This window comes from Oryza brachyantha, chromosome 12, assembly GCF_000231095.2.
Source record: "Oryza brachyantha chromosome 12, ObraRS2, whole genome shotgun sequence".
In the NCBI taxonomy this organism is placed as follows: Eukaryota; Viridiplantae; Streptophyta; class Magnoliopsida; order Poales; family Poaceae; genus Oryza; species Oryza brachyantha.
This window is the reverse complement of record NC_023174.2, coordinates 7660101-7676437: the sequence shown is the minus strand read 5'-3', so window position 1 is coordinate 7676437 and position 16337 is coordinate 7660101. Positions and strand designations below refer to the sequence as shown.

At 42.6% G+C, this 16337-nt stretch overlaps 2 protein-coding genes and 1 pseudogene across 6 annotated transcripts; 1 reads left to right on the top strand and 2 right to left on the bottom strand.

Annotated features, from left to right (window-relative positions):
• Positions 1-989: 989 nt before the first annotated feature.
• On the top strand, positions 990-4071 carry LOC102700388 (D-ribulose kinase). Of its 5 annotated transcripts, none has more exons than XM_040529832.1 (9): positions 990-1152; positions 1324-1532; positions 2013-2152; positions 2270-2534; positions 2739-2871; positions 2993-3081; positions 3163-3440; positions 3620-3689; positions 3786-4071. In XM_040529832.1, the coding sequence occupies exons 1-9, from the start codon at positions 1098-1100 to the stop codon at positions 3984-3986; spliced, it is 1440 nt and encodes a 479-aa protein (XP_040385766.1). In that variant the 5' UTR covers positions 990-1097; the 3' UTR covers positions 3987-4071. The 5 variants fall into 5 exon arrangements, with proteins under 5 accessions (XP_040385766.1, XP_006663964.2, XP_040385768.1 ...); XM_006663901.3 differs by having other exon boundaries at positions 991-1152; positions 2273-2534; XM_040529834.1 differs by having other exon boundaries at positions 993-1152; positions 1334-1532.
• Positions 4072-6148: 2077 nt separating this feature from the next.
• LOC102719726 lies at positions 6149-10066 on the bottom strand (annotated as a pseudogene).
• Positions 10067-10403: 337 nt separating this feature from the next.
• LOC107303430 (transcription termination factor MTEF18, mitochondrial) lies at positions 10404-14162 on the bottom strand. The gene is made up of 2 exons (XM_015843234.2): positions 13796-14162; positions 10404-12499 (listed from the first exon to the last, which is right to left on the bottom strand). Exon 2 carries the CDS (start codon positions 12438-12440, stop codon positions 10716-10718), a length of 1725 nt encoding a protein of 574 aa, XP_015698720.1. The 5' UTR covers positions 12441-12499; positions 13796-14162; the 3' UTR covers positions 10404-10715.
• Positions 14163-16337: the final 2175 nt, after the last annotated feature.

The following is a 16337-nucleotide window of genomic DNA, read 5'->3' as shown; positions in this document are numbered from 1 at the left end:
TTTCCACTAGAATAAGTGTTATTTTCAGTTGTTTCTAAGAACGATGGCTATGTAATCAACATTGTCTTTTTGTGTACCCTGGCTGGTCCTGGACAGGGACTTAATACACAATTAAGTTCGGAAATTCGTGTGAGGAATTTCTGGACGTGACAGATATACAATTTGTGTAGTTATCTAGAAGTTAATAGTCGAATCTTTTTTGCCCTTGTATGAAAGGTGAAGTTGATGATAGAATGAATCCAAGGGTACCCTTTATGCTCGGGACTTTCGTAACCGAAGATGGGTTCGAGCGCGAAGTGTAAACCAAGTGGATACACAATTTGTGTAGTTATCTAGAATTTAATATTTGCATCTTGTTTGACATTGTATGAATGGTGAAGTTGATGATGGAATGAATCTAATTGTACCCTTCATGCTTGGGAGTTCCACAACAGAAGTTGTGTTCGAGCACGAAGTGTAAGCACAGGGGATACACAATTTGTGTAGTTATCTCGATGTTAATAGTCAAATCTTGTTCGACTTTATAGGAATGGTGAAGTTGATGATGGAGTGAATCCAACTGTATAATTCATGGTCAAGACTGTCGCAATCGAAGTTGTGTGCGCCATATTTGGTGCTTTCGGATCGTATTTCGTACTTTTGGGTTATTTTTCGTGCCGGGCTTTTTAATGCTTTCGGGCTATTTTTGTGTCGGGCTGGCCCAAGCACGGCCCGGGCCGTGCGGCCTACCATGCTTAGCAATGAAGTACGAGCACGGCCCACGTGCGTGCTATGCCGGCCCGGCGCATATACAATTCATACAATGCCGTGCTTTTGACTGTGCTGTGTTGTCGTTCCATGGGCCCGCGAAAGCACGGCCCATTACCCTGCTCTAGGACGCGATAGCGGTGCTACTGGCCATGGTCTAACCACGTCACATGTTCAGCCAAGCATATGCTGCCTGTGGGTGGCCCCTCCCCTGCATACCGTTACGGTCTTCTGTCCAGAGGATCCTTATCCTCCACGGCTCACCTCCTTCTACGACAGCAAGAGCGAAATCATCTCTCCATTCTCCAAACGAGCTGACCCCCATCAAACGGCGTGCGTCAAGACGAATTATGCCAACTACTAGCGTCTATGCCAAGCCCTTGTCTCACCTTCCTGCAAGACAAGGCAAGTGAACGAAACATTGTAAGACTCTTTTAACTCCACCCTGCAGGATATGGGCTGCAACAACGGTCAATGTGTTCCCAATTGTTTCATTACGATGCACACAATTGGTTCGATATGATGCACATGTGTGAGTCTATTTGCATGTATTTTTTTTCTTGCCTATACTTTTAGGACCATCCAGGTTCAGAAGGAAAGATAGATCAGAAGTGAGGATTAAGATGCTTAGCAAACAAAATAATCCGCGAGGCCAGAGGAGTGCTGATGGAACAGGCGAGCCTAGTCTGTACCTTGGGATAGACTTTGGAACTTCAGGTGCCAGATATGCTCTTGTCGATCAGCAAGGGGCCATCCATTCTGAAGGCAAAATAACTTACCCTCATGTATGAGTTTGCTGTCCTCTTTTAACTCAGGTTACATTTCCAATGCATATTATCATTTCCGTTTGTTTATTCCGTTTGGCTTAAGAATATCGATTCACTGTCATACTATCATTTATCTGAAATTTTGTTGTATAGGACTAAAATATCAGTAGAATTGTTGATTAAATTAGAGTAGAATAAGCCAACTTTTTTCGCTCCGTAGGGTTATCATCGTTCATCGGGATTTTGTTGATACAGTTCTCTGTGTTGATTCTTGGGAGTGCAATCCACCTGAATCTTCTTGATATTTGATACGTGCATAAAAAAAAAACGTGGCCGCATCACATTACCTTACAATGAAATGGTATACAATTGGCTGTATATTACTAGCAAGTCCAAGACAATGAGAGAGCTTAATTTTCAATCATGATATCTGTGTTGTTGGATTATTTGTTCACTCGTAAGAAGCATTAACATCCTCTGATTTGTATTACTAGGCAGGTTGACAAAGTCACGAATTGGGCAAACTCCTGGAAAGAAGCTCTCTTCCATCTTCTCAGTGATATCCCGTCCATTTATCGGCCATCCATCTCTTCCATTTCAATTGATGGGACTTCAGCTACCACGCTTATCATCAACAGGTTTCTGTTCCTCACACCCTTACTAATTCCACGTTTCATCAATGCAAATTCAGTCAGACGGATGTATGGCTAATGGCAGTTTGCAACTATATGAATCTAACCATGCATGTACACAAGTAGGAACAATGGAGAGCTTCTTGCTGGCCCATTCCTTTACAACGAGAGCTTCACAGACGCGCTGCTCACCGTCGAATCGATTGCCCCAGCAAATCACACGGTTTGTTCTGGTTCGTCCACCCTGTGCAAGCTCGTGTCATGGTGGAATTCGAGTTCAGCAGGCTTGAGAAGCAGGGATTCAGCGATACTGATGCATCAGTCAGACTGGTTGCTCTGGCTTTTGCATGGACAGTATGGCGTTTCTGATTACAACAATACGCTCAAGGTAATTATCTCGTTATCCACTAGCTAGAGAACATTTTAGTTATTAATTAACCAGGTACACGTACATAGAGGGATAAGAAACTACGAACATGTAGCTGAAGACATAGTCCACGTCGGTATCCTATATATTGTTCTTTCAAAAAAAAAACACTTTAATGTAGTATAGGAATTGCTGCCACCAATTTATAGTGTTGTCGTACTGTAGGTAGGCTATGATCCAGAGACGGACGCCTACCCAAGTTGGTTGATGTCACAGCCATATGCATACATGTTGCCCTCTGTCAGAGCACCCGGAGCTCCAATTGGCTCAATCAAAGAGGATGTACGCGCACAGTTAGGTACAAAGCCAACTTAATTATCTTATTTGCTTCGATTAATAAATTTCCTTATCTTTGATTTGGACGTCACGAGTAAAATAACATCAAACGTAGAGCCTTGAATCTACTAATTGCACGGCAGGATTTCCCGATCACTGCGTGGTCTGTACCGGAACAACGGATAGCATAGCTGCGTTTCTTGCAGCCCGCACGACAACGCCCGGAAAAGCCGTGAGTTAATTGTACGGCATGAACCACGCGGGTCTTTGATTATTTTTTGTAACGACACGATTGCACGAATCGATCGATCAGGTGACGTCGTTGGGCTCGACTCTGGCGATCAAGCTGGTGAGCAGCGTCCGCGTGGACGACGCGCGGTTCGGCGTGTACAGCCATCGTCTGGACGACATGTGGCTGGTGGGCGGCGCGTCCAACACCGGCGGCGCCGTCCTCAGGCAACTCTTCAACGACGAGCAGCTCGTTGTTCTCAGCAAGGAGATCGACTCATCGATTCCTTCCCCGCTCGATTACTACCCTCTGCCCAAGCCAGGGGAAAGGTTCCCGGTCTCCGACCCCAACATGATGCCAAGGTAGATCATGTGCAACAATATCTATCTATTGGTGATTTTTTTTCCTTCATGGAGAAATGATTGGCATATATATGACGATCTGAACCTCGTTTAATTGCTATAGCTCCTCTCATCTTCATAACATATCTAATCAGTTTGCAAGTTGTTTTTGTATGTTTGGTCACGTCTGTCTTCTGAAGGCTGCAGCCTCGGCCGGAGAGCGACGCAGCGTACTTGCATGGCATACTCGAGTCGATCGCGCGGATCGAGGTCGTTTCTTTTTCCTGCTTGCATACTAACCGTGAACTAGTTTTTGTGATACGCATGAGGGTTGGGTAAATTGCAAACTGGAATGCGGGTAAACAGGCGAAGGGGTACAGTCTGCTGAAAGAGCTCGGCGCGAGCGCGGTGGAGGAGGTGTTGACGGCGGGTGGAGGATCACAGAACGAAAAGTGGACGGCGATCCGGGGGAGGGTGCTCGGCGTGCCGGTGAAGAAGGCGGAGCAGACTGAGGCCGCATACGGGGCTGCGTTGCTAGCACTCAAGGGTGCTACTACCACGCACTAAAGAAGACCACAGTCCGTAGCACGGCCCGGGATATTTATGAATCGCTTAATTGAATGATATATATATACTTCTTACTGTCTGTGTCTTTCAATTTCAAACTTCACTACATGCATCCAAAGTCGTAAATCCCATCGAGACCCGCTAGATCTAAAGTAAGAAATGGTTTCTCTAGGAATATTATTACTCTCAGCCACAGTGAATATGTTTGAACTGTAACAATCAATCTCTCTAAATATTTCGATTATCTTTTGCTAACAACACCACTCGCACTCGGTGATGATAGCAATGGCATATGAGAAACAAGTTGCATGCAATTCACTGGAATGCGAGGCAATCATCATAATTCTAGGTAGCAGCAGCAGCTAGCATACAACAGACAGCACATATATAACCTAGGTCATCATCAGAAGCTTTGACGCTACCTTATTTCCTGCCGCCTCACCTGTCTCAAAACACTTTATTTTTGGTTCATCTGTCTAGCTTTTGCCATACGTCTTATTTAAAAATCTATTAAATTTCAAAAAAAATAATTACACATTAAGTAATATTTATGTTTTATCATCTAATAATAATAAAAATATTAATCGTATTTTTAAAAAAGACGAAGAGTCAAATGTTGTATCCATAAAATTATTTTAAGATGGATGGAGTACACGACAATCTAGATAGCTAAAGTTTGCTCAAATAAAGTGGCCTCTAATACTTGCTCAAATAAGGTCAAACCCATTTAGAAAGTTAAGAGACCATAAGATGACAGAAAGGAACACTGAAAGTATTGTGTCTGAAGGCATTCAGACAATAGCCGTTAAGACCTCATGAGCTGCAAAAGATTGCTCCAGGAGGCTTCAAAAAGTTTGTCATAACACGTCTGCTTCAGTAGCAAGATCACCTGATGATGGCCTTCATGCTCAGAACCAGCCACATAATGGACGGAGCAAATTTTTGTCTGAGCACTAAATAAGTAAATCATAGTCTCGAGTCATATACCCTGAAATCCTTGTCAGATCATGACCAAAAAAAATCTGGACTGGAGGTATTTCAGCATTTCTTCGACACAATTTTCCCTCAATAGAAATTACAACCGGACCCAATGCATTACAATTCCTAATTCCGCCAATACAAGCTGGGCAATCATTTTCCCCTAAACAAATTTCAGTGTAGACGAAGGCCCCGTTTGTTTCAGCTTAAGATTATTGTAATCTGAATTATAGAAATAGTCTGAAACAAACAACTAGATCACCGTTGGCATCTACCTCTTTCTCCCAACGCTTGGCATCTACCTCTTTCTCCCAACGCTTGTAGTTCCCTTCAAGTAAGATGAGACGGGTGAGAGTTGAGAAGAGAAAGAAGATGAGATGGAGAGTGAGAGAGTAGCGACGGGAGAGGTAGAGTTGGTCACGTGAAACTTTTATGTTCATATAGTCCTCACATATTGAATTTATTTTTTTATGTATATTTTTGCTTCAAGCACGATAGAGAACGTAGACCATGTCAAACAAGGTAAGCAATTGTCATGTCATCCAAAACCGATGTCATTACTACCAAGCGATTCAGTTTACACTAATTTATCGAAGAATATAAATGAAATGCCATCTATGGTTGAGCGACGTGGACTTCTGTCTTTTGTATGTTAGCTGCAGAAGCAGCAATGAGTAGCTTTAATTCCAAACCAGAATGTCACATAGTTGCCATTATGACTGACATATTGTTTAACCATTGCACAAGCTTTTGATGCCATGTCAAACCAATCTTACGAATTTTGCGTCAACTACACCTTTCAGTTTCATGTCGCATATGAACATACTGTCTTGTTGAACATTTGCTGTTGCGGTTAGTCAAACTTGAGATGCAGAAAATAACGTGCACCTGGCGAATGCTTTTATTTATTTATTTATTGAAAGGAAATTGGCAGGAGCTGGACGCCTGAAGCTCTGCCTACTCATTTAATATGAGATTTACACAAGTGAATGTATGTGAAGGCCAAAACTATAAGGGAACTGTCAAAACCTTTTGAAAACTTTCAAGTTTCAACCTCAAACCATGAAACCACATAACATGATTTGGACTATCATGCAATTTTCTTACTAATTTGTCAACAATAGTCGCGTAAGGTGACTGCTTTTCTCCTCAAAATAATCACTTGGATAGAAAATGATCCTAAGACTCGTCGGTGCATTTCTTTTCCAACATAACAAAAAATTGCTTTTACAAAACTTGTACAATCCTTTTCAGCCAACATGCAAAAAAGAACAGCTGACTTCACAAAAAACATAGTACACATTAGATATGTCAGCGGTAGAGGAGAGAAGGGGTTTCCATCATCAGTGTAAATTATAAGAAACTATTTGGAGAAAATTGCTTGCACCAAGATCACATTGTTCACCAGCATAAGTTTGAATTGTGAGGCTTTTCCATCCCGAATAGCGAATACATTCGTGGCAATGACTGATCCAAATGAATAAATAGCAGCACAAAAGACCTATTCTATATGAGAGCTTTGATACCAACTTGATGGATCTCACGCAACCGCCAAACTGGGTAATATGACTCTTCTTCTGGTACCTCATCACTATCCATCAGTTGCATGGCCCATCCATAGAAGACAGTTTGGATGGTGTCCTGTCAGAATTCAAGCAAAACAAAACGATAAAAATGTTATTCTATTTGTAAGAAAAACTAATAAGAACACAATATTATTCGTTATTTAGCGTTTAAGACATAAAGGCAGCCTTATGGACTTGGCTAGTAATCCATTTTTGAACTAACCAACGTTGAGCAAAAAAGAACGGATGGAGTATTGTTGTTATGTAGCAATTCATAGGGGATCCCACCCAAAAATTCCATGATTTGCTTGGGTCTATAGAAATGAAAGAATCATCTACAGGCCCGACTTCCCTTTAGGAGTCAATAAGAAACAATTTTACCTTGGCAACTCTAGCTACAGGATTAAATGTATAAGCTTGAAAACATAATTAAATTACCAACTAAACAAAAATTCATTTATTTAAATCATAGCAAGCAAGGAGCTTGGCTTGAGAGTTTAACTTACTGAGGTTCATTAGGCTAACAATAAAGCTACCACTGAGGTTCATTAGGCTAACAATAAAGCTACCATCTATCACGTTAACACACATGATAACAGAAAGAAAACATATCAACAGCAAAAGAAACATACAGCCCTAGGGATGGCCTACCTTCCCTCCCTCCTTCTGTTACTTGTCCTTCCCTGTCACGAACACAGTAAATTTGCTGTGTTTGGAACTGAAACACATTTTAAGAAAATATACTGTATGCAGAATAAACAACAAAAATGGCAAACACAGATTTAACATGCCACAGCCAATTACCGCTACGATAATGATGGGCGCAGATCCCATCATTTTTGTTTCTCTTACATCAGCATCTGAAATGTGCAAAATCTGCAAGGCAACAGAAAATCATAAATTGTTCATTTTATGAAGTTTATTTCCTAGTTCCAGTTTAGAAGCAGCAAACATAATCTCACAGGAATAAACTCAAATTTACAGAATGGGAAGCAAGGAAGGAAGATGTTTTAGTATGTAGCACAGGAAACAGAACAATTGTGATAATGGGACAGAAGTGCCTACTTTGTGATCAAAGAATATGCCCTGTGATGCATAAGCATCTCTCTCTCCTTTGCAGCGCTCAATCACTTCCTTGGTGCAATACCTTTTTAAGGTCTGCACATCATGCTGAAACCATAATGTGTACTCTTGAGATAATTAAATTGTTTAATATATATGTCTTATAATATCTATTAGAAAACATGTTAATTGACTACTCAAAACTCATGTAAACATATTTCAGACTCATTAGTTTTCATAATTCCAATTTTTTTAACACTACAGTATATGAAAAAATGTTATAAATCATGTTACAGCATTAGGCCCTTCTGCCATAGTATTAATGTATTATGCTAGTTCAATAATACGGTAATGTACTCTTAGCAAGAGGATGTTACCTTTGAATATGCAGTAAGAACAGGTTTAATCATTTCTTGAACATCAGCAATAAAATAAGGCAAAGAGAATGATCTGTAAACAAAATGGGGACATAGTTCAGACATCCTGAAATTCACAAACTTTAAGTGCTTATCTTACTGATCTCGCTGTCGAATTTCCCTGAAAGACACTGCAGTCGCAGTTTCCTCAAAAATAGATTCATTCAAACTGCAAGGAGAGAACAAAGGAAAATCAAAAGAACATCAGAAATTGATATTCTATGAACATGAAAAAACAAATAGAAAACATAAATTAATTTGCAACTGTAATAAACAGATTATTGCATTTAGCTTTCATCAACTCATGTATCACCAAAGATATTCTGTTTGTTTTGGTAACCCTATGTAATTCTTTTTATACAGATCACAATGTGCTAAGTCATACAACAAAGCCTAACCCTGTTTAAATAAACCAAAATTTACAACTAGATAGCACAAAATTTACAACAAAGCCTACCACTGGATTGTCACTTGTCTCCCATCTCTCTCATACATCCTCAGCTACCTGCATTTACAAATGCAGAACAGCACAGATACAAGATAAACTGCATTCCACCAATTTCATGAAACAAAAATGCACAGCGTTCTAATGGTACCTTTTGTCCTATGTTTACGACAGGTTTGGTATATCCATTCACTCTCTTATAGACTGGATGACCTTGCATCTTAATAGAGAAAATGTCTCAGATAGAAGATTAAAGTAGAAAATAAGTGCATACTCTATTCAGAGGTCTACATTGAGTACCTTATTCTTAAACGCTTCCCATTTTTCACCCAATACTGATTTCTTTGTTGTTACAATAACTAATTCAGTTCGAGTACTCTTTTCAGTTGTTGCAGCAGAAGAATGCCTGGTGTTATTTTTCTTCTTTCTGCTAGAGCTAGAGCTTAGCTCGTCTTTGAAAATTTCATATCCCTGCTTGGCATAAGTTGAGACTCTAGTATCCCTCAACTTCGCAAATGCACGGGACACCACAGGTGAAGCAGATGAAAGTGTTGATCGCAGTTTATTAAACAATGTATAGCCACTAGTGCCAGCTTGTGACTTGTCATCTGAATGTGACGATGTCCCGGAACACTCATGTTTTGAAGTTTCAGGTGAGCCATCCTTACAAGTTGAGGTATCTTCTTTTCCTAGTCTAAAACTCTCCTTCAACTATCAATAACCCCAAGAAAGGAAAGGAACTACATTACATATAGTGGACTGAAGTGAAACTGTCATATTGATTTATCACAAACCTCTTCTGTAGCAGCAGATATATTTTTCTTTCACATTTGCAGTAACCTACAGGGTATAAAGCCAAATTCCTAAGCATGGAGTAAATGAAAGAAATAAATAGGATATGTTTTTCTAGAACAAATCATCATACTAGAAGGACCACTGTGGGTGTACCTTTTCAGATGTTGCCTCAGCTTCAGTCAAGACATCATCAACGCTCTTGTAAATTGTCTCAGCTGTTTTCTTAGTCCTGCACAAGTTATTTTATGATATCTACAAGTAGGCCTATGAGAAAAACTGCAACTTATTACATAAACAAGTATAACCCAATACGCTTCCACATGTACAAGACTCAAAAAATGAAACAAGTGTGTTGCTTTCATCACATTATACCTTACTTTGAAATCTTCCTTTACCCCACTAAGTTTTTCACTGAATTCCTTCACCGATTTCTGGAATTCAGGATTACTGCAGCCAAAAAAGGAACAAGTAAGAAGTTCTTATAAGATGAAAGTGATTCACTAGTAAACAGCCGAGGGTCAAGTATCTAATAATCTTTCAATTCAAAAAGAAACATATTATATGTTTTCTTCATTCTTTTTAGTGTGAGTGGTATCTAGTCAACTTTCTGACACTTTAATTTTTATTCATTTGCCCCTATGTATAGAACAATTTTTCCTTTTTTAAACATGTTCGCAACACTGTATTGTGTGATCTGGATTATTTTATTTGTTTCTAGAATTGTTTATCTTAATATTATGACACATTAAAGATGAATTTACTAATCTAGGTTATGGACTAGCTTCTTTTTGACATATTCATTTCATGTTTTCACCCCATGTCCAAAGTACAAACTAGTGTAAAGATATGTGGTTTTAAGTGAAACCTTGGTCAAAATATATGTCCTATTGTGAAATTTACTCTAAAACATATTATAATGTCATAGCCAACATATATGTTTTCGTTAAATATGTCAGTTTCACTTGTTTAGTTATTCAAATATGTGGTCTCCATTTGTTTGACAAAGATATTGAACGTTTCCATAATATCAAGAAATATCAAGGGCCAATTTGTAAAAGCTATAAAAAGTAGTGGCAAGGTGGCAGTGCTGCCACCTAGAGACCTTTAAAGGAGTATAGAGATAGTTAAATTTCAAGAGGAAGGAATCCACACAAGGTAATGTAATCAGAGCCATTCAGTCGTATGAATAGACAAAGGCAAGATCAGTTACAGCCTATAAATTATACAGGTACAATGTACAACTTAGTTCGACATGAGTTAAGTTACATTCTTTTTCCATTGCTATATTTTACTCCATCCTACATCCTGCATCCTATTGTTAAAGTATGCAGGAACGAAGAATTTTGCATTATGAAAATTGTAGCAACTAAGAAATACCTTCAATAGGAAGAGAGATGCCACAAAAGACTTGCAGGTAACAATCATCAACCTCACAGGATAAATATAATTAAATCCATTCAATTATTTGTTAATTAGCATGCAGGTGATATATGTTCCTGAGATAATGCTCCATGTGCTTTGTTGAATAAAAGCACTCAAGCCACAGCTTTGGAGCTGCAGGATGCACATTGTACAGGTTGGAAATGAATCTCTTCTCTGAGTTAGCAAGCACAGTTGCAGGAGCTAATGTTCTTCTAAGAAGACCATTCTCTCGGAGCCACCGAAGCATGGTATACCTAGGCTTTACCCGGTTCTCCAAGTCAAAGCACAGGAATGCTGGAAATAACTCAAGGTACTCCACTGGGTATCCTAGCTCCTTAGTCATATAGTTCAACTTGTCATTAAGCATCTTCTTGCCCTGGTTGAGCACCTTTGGGAATACACTCACAATCTGACATAGCATCTTGTACTCCAACCCTTTCTCCAGCAGAAAGTCAAATCTCTCTTGGAGAGTCTCCTTATTGCTGTGCAGTACAGCTATTATCTTTGGGGCTATCTCATTCTCACCATACCCAATACTCTTCAAGAATTCCAGCTTGATGTCAATATGTTGTGCTCTTTTATCAGCCTTAACCTTAACCATCCCATCCAAGAATGCCCGCTCGACCTCAATATCATAACTAGCATCCTCCAACACAAAATCTGGAAATAAATACCGCACACTCTCCCCACCATCAGAAATCTTCTGTAGGAACTGATGATCCAGTTCCATTGCCCGCAGCACACCAGGGAGGTTCTGCAGCAGGTTCTTCCCAACAACATATGGGTTCTTCTCCACCGCTGCATTAACCTCATCCACCGCCAACCCAACTCTAATCAGGTATTCCGGCACAGAAATGACAACATCACAGAATTCAATATTAAAAACCTTGGGATTGGTCAGCAAGAATCTCCCCAAACGTTCCTTTGCCAACCCCAGCCCCTTGAAAAACATCAACCTCTTACGAATCCTCTCCTCCTCAAGCTCAAGAAACACCCTCTGGTTGTTGCTTCCTACGAGCTCCCCAATGCTCCCGAACTCTGCACCGGCATGGTAGAAAATCCGTATCCTACGGCAAACCCCCAAGAAAGCATCAATGTCATTCGTGGGCCCCAAATCAGGCCACAACACTCCAAATACCTTGCCAAGATCCTTGACGAGACGGTCAACTTTGGAGAGATCATTCTCGAGAAGCGAGGGGAAGGCGAGACAGGCGGCAATGATGGCGGCACGGGGGAGTGGCCGGAAGCAGGTCACGAGGGAAGCGAGGCGGGAGGTGATGAGGTCGGGCGGCACCTGGATGAGGATGGAGGGGAAGAGGAGGCCAAGGCGGGACCAGGGGAAGCCAAAATGCGTGAGAGCGGCAACAGCAGGGAGGAGAGATGGGTGGTCAGCGAGGAACATGAGGTCAGAGCGCGTCGACGGGGGCAGGCCGATGGACTCGAGGAAGAAGGGAAGCTCGTTGAGCGGGTGGAAGGCAAGGTGGCGACGGAGGAGGGAGGGGAGGGATGAGGTGCGGACGGTGCTGGGCACCACGGGGAGGCCTGCGAGGAAGGCGTAAAGGGAACGCGGGGAGCGCGCGGCGATTGAGTCGGCGTGGGAGGAGGGAAGGCAGCGCGTGGAGTGGAGGTACTCAGAAACAGCGGCGCGCGCGGCAGGGACTGCGGCGCGGCGGAGCCGGTAGGGAAGGTTCCATAGCTTCGCGGTTGGCGGCAATGCTGCTGCGGTGGAGAGCAGGCGGCGGAGTTCCGCCGCCATGCGAAAGAGCGGCATTGCGGCCACTTTTACTCCCGGAGCAGCACCAAGGTCACCATCGCCGACGTCTAGCTGATCTGTTTCCACATGATCGAATTTGTTAGAGATCAAATCCAATAACTTCAAGCATGTAGTAATTGTGCTCAACATATATATAATCATGAAAACTTAAACCAAAATTCATATAGGAGCTGAGACGTTTGATTGAAATTATTGACCCTATATTTTGATAAGTTTGTTCTATTCTAGATATGGTACTCTCCTATGGATACAATCAAAGTTTGGTTTGTGCAGCTTAATGGAAACATCACATGACACACGTATCATACACATAGGGAGAATGTACAGAGATCATTTTGTCCAACCTACCGGTCCTACCATGATATGCTCGCCCCTTTAAGCGTATATATGTGATTTTTGTAGGATGGACACACATATCAAAATTAATGAACAGATCAAAAATTCTAGGGGCACATAAGGTGTGTTTGGTTACTTGAATCATCCTAGCCTGGCCCATCTCTCTAATCCAGGCTGAGTTTGGCCTGTTTCTGGGCATGCAGATGCACTTGTTTGGTTGTCTGTATTGAATGAGCCTAGATATGGTTAGATGGTGCTTGGTTGCCTGCAAGTAAAAGGTTGCATGGAGGAGATGGTGTTTGGTTGGATGTTTGGATCTTGAGTGCAATCACCTCTTATTTTAAATTTTGAGGTTGCCACATGTGTTAGTGCAATGAAAAATCTTCTAAGTCCTTATTGAACAAATTGTCAACTGAAATTTGCACGCCATTGATGTATATTTTTCCCTGTATTCTGATCGTGGTGGTGACAACAGTGTTCATAATATTTTTGGGGTGCCAAAAAAAGGCAGATTGCTTGCTGCCACTGCTAGTATATATAAGCAATTTTCAGTGAAATGAGATGATTCCGTGGCGGATTGCTTGCTGCCAAACATGTTTTGATGTACAGGTTGATTCAATTTCCATTATCGAAGAAAAAGAAGCTAGCTGCTGCTGATGTGTCTCCATTGAACTGTGCTACGTACGTGCAAACCCAGAAGGAACTAAATAATACTAATCATATCTGAAATAAAATGGTGTTCAGTATGAACTCATGTGCAATCCCAACACAAAACAAAATGGAGTAAACATGCACTGAAAAGAAACCTGAAGCTACAGGTTAATCACACCATAACTGAGTACAATGATACAGATTCAACAGTGCAAGCATTCAACCTTTAATCCACACAAACCAACCCAGAAAATGCCAGCTTTTCATAGATCTAGAAGATTTGTTATGGGGAAATGCCCTTAGTCTGCTCACATGCAAGTAAATCAAGAGTAGAAGAAAAAAAAATGAGGGAATGTTTCACTTACCAGAGTAGAGGAAGAAGAAGGGAGGTGGAGGTGGCCGGTGGGAGAGACAGAGGCCGCCCAACGGGAGGAGGCGACCGCGGCGGAGGATCTCGGCGGAGGAGGAGGACGGCGACCACGAGCTCGGCGGAGGACGACGGGGACGGAGGACGGCGACCGACGCGAAGCCCGAGCGGCGGCGAAGGACGACGGGGGCGGAGGACTGTCGCGAGGGGGGGGGGCGGGAGGACGGCGACCGGCAGCAGACTGTCGCGGGCACCGGCGGCGGCGGACTGGCGCGGGCTCCGTGGGCACCGGCGGCGGAATGGCGGCTGACCGGGGGTATACGGGCTCCCCAAACCCTAGTTCTTGGGTGTTGGAGGAAGGTGAAACGTAGGAAAATGAGGGGGGGTGGGAGGAGAAAATCGCAATTTTAAAGAAAATTGCTATTATAACACTCTCAAACACCGGTTTCGCTACAATATCATCCTAAAATTTTTACTTCCTAAATTGCCACCCTTAATCGATTTCTATCCGCTAGAATGTCATCCAAGACGAAAATATGCTCACACTCATCTTCTTCCTCCCCCGTGCACGCCTGCGACCACCGCGCCATGGCCGCACATCGGCGCCCTGCGTGGCGACGATAGGGCAGGGCGCTAGCTGTGGGCGCCCGAGTGAGGAGGTGGACTTCTTCAGCGTGGCGCAGTCGGGCGACCTCACCAGCCTCGCCACCCCATCCTCTCACACCCCTCAAGGTCGAGGATGGGGTGTACGGATCAGGCTGACCGATGGAGATGTGGCGGTGTTGGTTGGCGAGGAGGACTTTGGCGCCAGCGAGAAGGTCGTTGGCGCCCGGGACGAGAGGGTCGGTGCCAAGCGACTCTCACGGCGACGACCAGATCCCCTACTTCACTTGCGCCCTCACGACGACGGCCGGATCCTCGAGGTGCGGAGGGGAGGAGTTGATGACCGACGAGTGTGGGTCGGTGAGCGGATCCATGGTGCGCGGTAGTTGCCAGTGTGCGGCCATGGCACGGTGGTCGCCGGCTTGCACGGATGGAGGAAGAAGATGAGTGTGAGGGTATTTTTGTCTTGGATGGCATTTTAGCGCATAGAAATCGGTTGAGGGTGGTAATTTAGCAAAGCTAAATTTCAAGATAGTATTGTAGCCAAACCGGTGTTTGAGAGTGTTATAAGAGCAATTTTCTCGCAATTTGACCACCAAAACAATGCGTTTCGCAATTATAGGACATGAAACTTTTTCTTTGTAAAAATGACCCTCAAAAACGTTGGACACTTGATTCTCATGACATTAGGGATATTCTAATCTAAATACATCTATTTTCTTACAAACGTACCCATATTGCCCTTCCACCGGATAATGTACTGTTCACTGACCGAAAAAAGCAGCTGGCTGGCCGCCCGGCCGGCCGTGGCTTGCTGGCTGTTGTGCTGTGCATCCTGGAGCATTTGTTTGGAGCACGAAGGCCTGCTATTTAGCGTATTACCAGTATAGAGTTAGGAGCATTTGTTTTTAGCATGAAGGCCTGAACCTCTGCATAGAAGCAGAAACATTTCAGACCGGCGCGTCCAGGGAGCGGCCATTTTCCTCAATAACGTACGCGAGTATCTCGTCGATCTCGGGAGAGGACAGGTAGGCCGGCCGCCGCCGGGGCTGGCCGCCGGCTGTGGCGCCATTTTCCTCGATGGCGTACGCGAGTCTCTCGTCGATCTCGGTACGCGAGCGGCCAGGTTGCAGATGCTAACGAAAACGACGATACGATGAAATAGTGCATTATACGGTGAAAGGGTAATGTGGGCATTTTCCTAAGCAAATACATGTATTTATATTAGATTACCCCTAATGTCATGAGAATCAAGTGTCTAACGTTTTGAGAGTTATTTTTACGAAGACAACGTTTCGTGTCCTATAGTTGCGAAATACGTTGTTTCGGTTGTCAAAATTGCAATTTTCTCGGTAGGGAGGGGGTCACTGACTCCTGCACGGGCGGGTGTGTGCCTGCACAGGCGGGTGTAGCCCGCGTGCATGCCTTGGTTAGTTTAATATGGTATTAGTGGGAACACTAGTGTTGTGTGGTTTTGCACAATATTAGTGTTGGGACAGTGGTTAGTTTAATACATTTATTTAATTACTATTTATTTTACTTTTATATTTGTTTTCACTATTGTTTTTGCAAAAGGGAGCATTAGTCGTATTTCGTTTGTACACACTTATGCATTTGTCCTATATTTGTTGGTGACTTGTTGAGTACTTGAGTAGGTGGATGTACTATGTCTTGCTTTTTTCTCCTTTCCCTATAAGCGAAAGTTGCATCCGATAAGAAATCGTACAAAGATTAGACGAGTTGCTACGCTCAAGTGCCACTGTGGGGCTATGTCAATGCAGTAACTTCTCTAAAAAGCCACATTAGATTTGGTTTTTCTGCCATGTTATTAAGACTCTATTTATTTTATTTTTTATTTAAGATGATGTGTTTGTATGTGTATTTGGGCTGGTTATGGATCGAGATTTAATACGTACTATTATTATTAAATTGGTGTA

Excerpts from the sequence above, each read along its gene's own strand:
- LOC102700388 (XM_040529832.1), top strand. The coding sequence starts at position 1,098 with ATGCCAACTACTAGCGTCTATGCCAAGCCCTTGTCTCACCTTCCTGCA. Across the intron at positions 2,872-2,992 it reads GGATGTACGCGCACAGTTAG|GATTTCCCGATCACTGCGTG; the intron begins GTACAAAGCCAA and ends ATTGCACGGCAG. Across the intron at positions 3,082-3,162 it reads CGACAACGCCCGGAAAAGCC|GTGACGTCGTTGGGCTCGAC; the intron begins GTGAGTTAATTG and ends TCGATCGATCAG.
- LOC107303430 (XM_015843234.2), bottom strand. The coding sequence starts at position 12,440 with ATGCCGCTCTTTCGCATGGCGGCGGAACTCCGCCGCCTGCTCTCCACC.